This window comes from Oncorhynchus gorbuscha, linkage group LG13 (genome assembly GCF_021184085.1).
Source record: "Oncorhynchus gorbuscha isolate QuinsamMale2020 ecotype Even-year linkage group LG13, OgorEven_v1.0, whole genome shotgun sequence".
Taxonomy (NCBI): Eukaryota; Metazoa; Chordata; class Actinopteri; order Salmoniformes; family Salmonidae; genus Oncorhynchus; species Oncorhynchus gorbuscha.
The window spans coordinates 25242958-25251980 of record NC_060185.1 but is presented as its reverse complement, the minus strand read 5'-3'; the positions used below and the strand labels follow the sequence as shown (position 1 = coordinate 25251980).

Sequence of the window (9023 nt, the reverse complement as noted above, 5' to 3'; positions counted from 1 at the left end):
ATTTAAAATTAGCATCAGTGGGTTTTTGTACTTCATTTCAACACAAAATCTCTTGAAGAAAAGATACTAGCATCTTCACATACAAATTACACATGGAAACGGGGGGGGGGTGGTCATAGCCTATCAAATATATGACTCAATGTCAACTAACAGTCTGTAATTGCTTGGCTAATGATTGGGCCTTTTAATACAATGACATGATAGGATGGATCCCACCTCTGGTAGATTTTAAATCGTTTTTCAAATGAGTGAAGAAGAAACTTGCGCGTTTTTGATTTATTTCAATATAAAAGCTGGAAGGGACATTCAAGTTTTATTTGTAATTCTCCACATGAAATGATAAACTTGTGGAGGTAGACAAACTAAGTAATTGAGCTCAAGAGGTAGAGACCAACATTGTGATTCCTTTATATACATATAAACACAATAGTAAAGTGTTTCTCTAAGGTAAAAGAAATAATAATATAATAATAATAATAATAGTAGTATAATAATAATAAGAAAAAGCCTTCTACTTCAATATATCCACAGCTCTGCAGTACACACAAGACACAATTAACATAATTGGTTATGTGTTTTTTCATTTTGTTTTCTGAATCATTTTTGTTTTGGATTATATTTGTCTTCTACACACTCTAGTACAGGGGAAAACAAATGAAAGACCAAATAAAATATATACATTTATATGCAAGTCTCAAAAATAAAATAAAATGCACAGCCCTAAAAATGTGCAGGCTAATACACCTTCTATACAGCAGTTTTGTTTTGAGGTTTAATTTCTTTGTTTTTTCCCCTCCATTGTAGATTTAGTTTTAAATCTATTTGTTTTTTGAATGTATTTACATATCATATTCTGTGAATCATGAGAAAGCATTCCATAGAATGTTGATTGAAAGAACTAAAAAATAATAATCAAAAAATATATTAAATTGTTTTCTTCTGAGAGTTTATTTTATTGGCGTAGGTGCAGGTGTGGTTAACATGAAACATTGCTTTGGGGAGTGAGGCTTAAAGTAGACCTAATATATCTATTTATCAAGGGAATGGTGTCAAGGTGACAAACCCTCACCAAAGCAACTCACTGTAGTTAGTTCAACTTTCTCATTCGCATGTGACAGGACACACGTATAAGCAACACGCACACACCCCTCTGGTTGGAACCCTACGGAAATTAATGAATGTCTTCGAGGAATGGCAACATCCCCTCGTATCATCAAACATCTATTTTTTTTAAATCTTGGTTTCGCTTTCTCTATAGAATAATTTCATTATTTTGGTTTGGCTGATCTCCTATTATTTTGCTTGTCTGTCTTCAACTAGGTATGTATTGACAGAACATGGATATACAGTGTATGGTAGGACTATAGATTCAGCAGACATGGTAGGGGAACCAGTGAATGTCTGTATCCTTTATACTCTTAACATGCCTGTTCATATGGTACAGTATGTCTAACAGCAGATTACTTGAATTCGGTCTCTCAGAGTCTCCAGAGAGAAAATGTAACGACCAAGTAGCACCCCAACATGGCCTTCTTGTTACTGTAGCACAAAACATGTGCAGAATACCACAACATCAATATGTACCCTAAACTACTGCCTCTCTGTCCCCCGTCATGCTACAGTACTTCAGCTCTCAGTGGCTCTTCACACTAATAGTCTATTCTTTGAAGCAACCACATTCCAGGGTTACCTCATTTTACCCAGATAATACTGACACAGTGCCATACTTCCACATGCCCACATTTGGGTTAGGTGTGCCATGTGAGGGGTTCTCGCCATATGTATCGCAACCAAGTGGCATGCAGAGCACACATCTCTTCACAAATACTGACTTCTAACCCGGGGGACAGCAGGCATAGAACAAACAGCAATGGAGCAGAAAGAAATGTAACAAAAAAAACAGACAATGAAACCCTCTGACTATACTGTTTAACAGTACACTACAAATAAATAAAAAGCTTTATCTCTAATTGAAAGCTATGATTTCTCGGGGGGGTTAGCTAGCGTGAGTAGGTACAGTCTTAAATCTCATTCTATACTTAAACAACACCCATACCGGACCCCGTTTCTCTCCTTTAATAAATAAGTGATGACTATGCATGTATGGAAGTGGATGGGAGCTGTGCGTTGCCCTCTGGGACTGCAGGCAGAGACTACGAGGACTCTCTGTAGCATACTACCTCTGTCTCATCCCTGGCTTTACACACACTTTCAAGCCCACGAGGGTGGCCCTTATACCACCTCTGCACAATGTTTGTATGCACATGTGTGTGTGCATTCATTAGTGGGTTTGCATCTACAGAACAGTGTGGGTATACACTTGTATACATAGCACACTCTAAAAGTCCCTCCATAACCCAGTCAGCAGTGGTTGGTTGGGTTCATTTTAAAACTTCATAGTTAGTATTACAGTACACACACAGTGGACATCGCTAGTCCTAGAATCCAGTGAAATGCTACGCAGGGTGGGGGTTTCTTCTTCTTGTCCTCAGTAGTCCAGCGCGGGCCATGGGCAGGGTCGTGGCCCAGACAGCAGCTATTCCCACACCAGGGGGGACGGGGGCATCTCAGAGGGCTGGGCCACAGTGGAACTGTCAGGGAGAGACGAGAGAGTAACAGTGAGGGAGATGAGTGAAAGAAAGAACAAAAGAGGACGCAGAGAGATGAGGGGACAGGGAGAGATGGAAAGGTATGGTCAGTCACTGGCACTGCCGCAGCACCACTTTCTGTTTAGTGAGCAGCATGCATCTACTGCAGAGGAAAAAGCAATTAACTAATGCACCAAATCCTTAACAATAACTCTCAGGATGTTGGCTGGTTGGAGGCAGGAGCGAAACTCACAAATCAGATATTTTAAGCAGGGTAATAACAAGCTGCAAGGAGAAAGACACTTTATTGGCTGCCAGTGAGGAAAGCTGGCCAATGGAATGGACTGTTACTGTTCTCATTGTGACACAGGAGGACACAGGTACCAAGGTGTGGCAGGCAGATCAGGTAAGAGAAAGGAAGCTGACATGCTCACAGGACCAGGTCAAGTCGGGTAAATGTCATCTAACAAGCTATCAAGTTTCTAAGAAGTGGTTAGCTTTCAAACTAGCTCAATTACAAAAATACAAACAATGAGGAATCCGGTGGTATCCACCGGCAGAGGCCTCTAGTTTTACCTGATAAAGCTTTTGAAAGCGGCTGACTGGGGGTTGATGCAGAGCGGCACTCTGTTCCCCTTCTGCTGCTCCAGGATGAACTGGTGAATGATCTCTGTGGAAGACAGAGACAGGCTCAGGGAGACGAACCCAACACACTCTTTACAGTTACACTGAGTTTCACAGTAAGGTTTTTAACCGGGGTTGACTTATTGTATCATACAGTATTTACTGCTTGTTTGAAATTAGATCTATTTCGAAGTGTGGATCTTCACTTAGAAATAACCAGGGTATTTATTTTGAAATCCCATGGTAAAATGGTAGTTGTACAACTGACTAGGTATCCCCCTTTACAACTGACTAGGTATCCCCCTTTACAACTGACTAGGTATCCCCCTTTACAACTGACTAGGTATCCCCCTTTTACAACTGACTAGGTATCCCCCTTTTACAACTGACTAGGTATCCCCCTTTACAACTGACTAGGTATCCCCCTTTACAACTGACTAGGTATCCCCCTTTTACAACTGACTAGGTATCCCCCTTTACAACTGACTAGGTATCCCCCTTTTACAACTGACTAGGTATCCCCCTTTACAACTGACTAGGTATCCCCTTTACAACTGACTAGGTATCCCCCTTTTACAACTGACTAGGTATCCCCCTTTACAACTGACTAGGTATCCCCCTTTTACAACTGACTAGGTATCCCCCTTTACAACTGACTAGGTATCCCCCTTTACAACTGACTAGGTATCCCCCTTTACAACTGACTAGGTATCCCCCTTTTACAACTGACTAGGTATCCCCCTTTACAACTGACTAGGTATCCCCCTTTCCCTTTTAGTTGCATTACAATGATCTACTGATTACTTAGCTTCATTGGGATTCATTAAAACAAGCTTTGTTGCCTAGCTACGAATTAGGACCAGGTAAATAGTTTAAATAACTACCAGACAGGAAGGAAGAGGAAAGGGAGGGAGAAGTAGGATGAGGGAGAAGGAGAAGGGAGGAAGGCCAGGTTTATTTCGACCATCCACCAGAGTAAGCCTGCGTTTAGTAGACATCCTCACTAATACCTGCTGACAGAACAGACCACCGCTGATCTGGCTCTCCCCGCAGAGAGAGAGAGGAGGGAGGGTGGGTGAGGAAGAGAGAGGAGGGAGGGTGGGTGAGGAAGAGAGAGGAGGGAGGGTGGGTGAGGAAGAGAGAGGCTGAGAGAGAACAAACATCTAAACGAGAGGGAGTGCTTCTAGGGATGTGACTAAAGGCGTCAGCAAGCTTCAGTTTAACTGGCGCCTAGCCGAACTCTGCAAGTGTACCGAACAAGTGTGCTCGCATACTCCCTGAAAAGACCTTCACTTGAAAAACTAGAAAAAATAGGCAATAGTACTGTTTATCCATTTTGAGACGCCAGTATACACTTACTCAGAATAGTCCGTATTAATGTAGCATAACTCAAGAAATCTGTCATTAATTTTGACGTTTTTGCAGAGGTGATTGTCATGAAGTTGGCCTGGGGTTAGGTTTATTACTGTCATAAATACCTCTTCCCCCCCTTTCTCTTCTCTAACCTACTGAGGTTACATTTAAAAAACCCTTGGTTAACATAGAGATTCTGGGAACATTAGTATGTGGGGGGGAAATGAACTATATTCTAGTAATCCGAACAATTGAACATATGCAGTGGTACTTAATGAATATGATGTCAGTTCGGTTGTCATCTGAGACATTCTCACCAATGATAAGATGATATAAACTCCACAATGGAAAGTCTATACCTCAGAGTTATCAGATTCACATGGAATTGTTGTTCAATTTAAATGTTTGAATATGAAATTATTTGTGATGGGATGAAATTTGATTTTAGCTTCTAAAATGTGAGATTTGGATTTTCATAAGATAGGGCTGCTCAATCAGTGGCCCTCCCCTGTGAAGGGACAAAGGCTGTAAAACTTTTCAAACACACCGTCCTCTTCCTTCCTATATAAGCTCTTGACTACAACATAACTATCTGTTCCACGGATGTGAGATGACGATCCCATGTCAGAATGGTTCAGAAAAAACTATAGAACGAAGCCAACATCAGCATGAGCTTTGGTTGCGAACGGTATGAACTTTGAACTCTTATTCACGACAGAAGTGATACCTCCTAGCCATTGAGTTAGCAACCGCAGCTGCAAACGCAGGTTAGGAAGGAACAGACAGAGTATCCCATCTACCACACAACGGCGTTCTACCACACAACGATGTTACTACAACTTATTCAAGTGACCACCAGAGACATTCTTCAAAGGACAAAGGACTCGGTTTGGCAACACGGCGTCTGCTAAATGACTTAAATGTAAATGTAAATGTACCACCAACCTACTGAAGCGCAGCTCACAGTAAATATTTATTGCATTTTCATTTTCCAAATGGGCGGTAAATTTAGAATGCATAAGATACTGTATTTACGATAGCACAGCTTCTCCCCTTTGTTCCTCAGTCTTCCCGCTCCTTCACTCAAATCCCGCCCCTTTTCTTTTGTGTAACAAGCTGTCATATCTGTTCCGCCCGCTAGGGATGTTTCCTATGGCGTAAAGAATTATCCAGGTATAATTAATTCTTTGTATATGTAATTCTGTGTGATTAGTTAGGTATTTAGTAAATAAATAATTAAACCCAAGTTTGTATTGCTGATTCAACTTATTGCCAGGATTCTTGCAGATAACCAAGAATGTACAACTTTCAGAATATGAGACTGAAGTAGGATGACGATTAATGTTGACTGCTATTGATGTAAAATATTGCTAAATCTTTAAGAGTTTATTCGGAAGATAACAGCTCTATAAATATTATTTCGTGGTGCCCGACTCTCTAGTTAATTAAATTTCCCTGATTAGCCCAATCAGGTGATATTAATTACAGAGAAATGATTTTATAGAATAGTATGTCATAGCAATTAATCCGGCATAGCCAAAGACACAACAAGATTTTAGATGCTCAATTTTACATCTAACTAAGATGTTTGGTGCAGTATCTCTCACTTAAAAGATACGCATCAAAACAAGTCGTCTCTCATTGTATGACAACAAAGACTATTGAAGAATCCCTACTGTTGACCAATCACTGACAAAGGGGCGTAGACTTCGGCTACAGACTTATGTTATCATAATATATGCACAAACTCTTCCGAACTGTTTCGGCTGGGAAGCATGAGGACGCCTTAACATACAGAGGCATGATCTGCACATGGTCTCAGGGCTGATTGGATTAAATTAGGACCTCAGGTGTCTGTAAAGCTGCCAGTTTCACAATAATTGTGGTACGAGGTTAAGTTGGGATAAGACTTTCACCATGTAAGCAATGGATGAATGTCTATTTATCACCCATTGAACCCATTAGCTTTAGCTAAAGCTGCCTCTCTTTGTAAACGCAGTGGAAAAACAGAACCCGGTAACATGAAGGGAATAACAATGGATGAGCTAGATAGGATAAAACAGAGGATAAAACAATAAAAACTCAACTTGAAAGGGCTAATTCCCACAGCAAAACTCTGCACTCTGCTGGTTGGTGGACAGACTCACCTTTGACCTGTCTGACGGAGGTCAGATTCTTCTCAAAGCCATCGTCGAACTTGGGTGTGGTGACGGGCTCGAAGTCGCTGGTGTAGACGCGACCAGAGGAGGTGGTGTAGCAGCACTTACACATACAGGTGTGGTACCTCAGTCTGCCCTCGTCCAGGTAGGGATGGGCCAGGGGGCATCCTTTGACTGGGGAGGGCCAAACACACACTGATGACAGACTACACACACTGATGTATACAGACTGGTACACAGGGCCAAACACACACTGATGTATACAGACTGATGTACACAGACTACACACACTGATGTATACAGACTACACACACTGATGTATACAGACTACACACACTGATGTACACAGACTACACACACTGATGTACACAGACTACACACACTGATACAGACTACACACACTGATGTACACAGACTACACACACTGATGTACACAGACTACACACACTGATGATACAGACTACACACACACAGACTACACACACTGATGTACACAGACTACACACACTGATGTACACAGACTACACACACTGATGTATACAGACTACACACACTGATGTACACAGACTACACACACTGATGTACACAGACTACACACACTGATGTATACAGACTGATGTACACAGACTACACACACTGATGTATACAGACTACACACACTGATGTATACAGACTACACACACTGATGTACACAGACTGATGTACACAGACACACACTGATGTACACAGACTACACACACTGATGTATACAGACTACACACACTGATGTACACAGACTACACACACTGATGTACACAGACTACACACACTGATGTATACAGACTACACACACTGATGTACACAGACTACACACACTGATGTACACAGACTACACACACTGATGTACACAGACTACACACACTGATGTACACAGACTACACACACTGATGTACACAGACTACACACACTGATGTACACAGACTAATGTACACAGACTACACACACTGATGTACACAGACTACACACACTGATGTAATACATACAGGACTATGAAATCCCTCCAAATCAAATGGTCTGTTTAGTGATAAAGACTGTTTGACTACACACACTGATGTACACAGACTCTCATGAAACAGACTAATGTACACAGACTACACACACTGATGTACACAGACTACACACACTGTTGTAATACATACAGGACTATGAAATCCCTCCAAATCAAATGGTCTGTTTAATAAAGTGTTTGCAGTCTCTCATAAACAACAGGCTACTGCACATTTTGAGGACACCACACATTAAAACTAGACCTTGGAATCAAATCAAATCAGCCTCAACTGAATAACCAACTGACTAGTCAGCAATATCCCACTGACAGGTGCCAGACTTTGAAACGAAGGGGGAGAAAAACTGGTCTGGATAAAGATGTCCGAAAAGAAAGGTCTGCTTATTTCCACATTACAGATATCCATGAGACAACCCTGTATTCAGTGGGCCCTGATAACTCAATGTTTTTGGCCCCCATTATTACCATGTGTCAGACTCCTATTAATCTGTTAGTGACAGAGCTTCATCTTATTTTCCCAAGCAGTCAGAAGATGCCATTAAACACCACCGTGTGTGATCTGTCAACTCTAGCTTCTAGTAGGGTTTCCACACACACACACACACACACACACACACACACACACACACACACACACACACACACACACACACACACACACACACACACACACACACACACACACACACACACACACACACACACACACACACACACACACACACACACACACACACACACACACACACACACACAGGCCCATTAATGTTTTTAATAATCTCCTAAGTGATTAATAAATAAATATGTGGGTCGGGGGAGAGAAGGCGGCAAAGTTAATCAACCTCTCTTTGTTTATAAGACAGTGAATAAGCCTCAACGGGTCAGCATAGAGGTTGGACTTGGAGACATTTGCACTGGGGGAACAGTCTTACATGCTGGCTGTTCATCACCCTGGATTGGCCACTGGCCAGAGGTGAAAGCCTGCCATTGAAGGAAATTTCATTCAACCCAAAGTTGGATTGTTGATTACATTCAGTGACAATAGTGTCTAGTGTTACCACCACCTTCCTCATGTTCCCTTTGTTCAGAATCGACACCCTAGGATGGTCAATTCATATGTGTATTGTAGTTGACTGTACTGTACAGAAGTGATGCAAAAACTGTCTGTGTAACATAAGGTATACTCATACGTTTTAGGAAAATAAAGATTCAGTCAGAAAGCCAAAAAGCTGCTTCAGTCTGTGTAAGTAGGAG

The 9023-nt window shown here is 41.5% G+C and overlaps 1 protein-coding gene across 1 annotated transcript in view; it reads right to left on the bottom strand.

The window, feature by feature from the left end:
* Positions 1-294: 294 nt before the first annotated feature.
* LOC123992617 (serine/threonine-protein kinase NLK-like) overlaps positions 295-9023 on the bottom strand; it is a 100335-nt gene continuing 91606 nt past the window's right edge. Inside the window, exons 9-11 of the mRNA XM_046293904.1 lie at positions 6713-6898; positions 3165-3258; positions 295-2591 (exon numbers count right to left, since the gene is read on the bottom strand). Of these exons, the coding sequence (XP_046149860.1) occupies positions 2537-2591; positions 3165-3258; positions 6713-6898 (335 nt within the window). The 3' untranslated portion in view covers positions 295-2536. The remainder of the gene's footprint in view (positions 2592-3164; positions 3259-6712; positions 6899-9023) is intronic.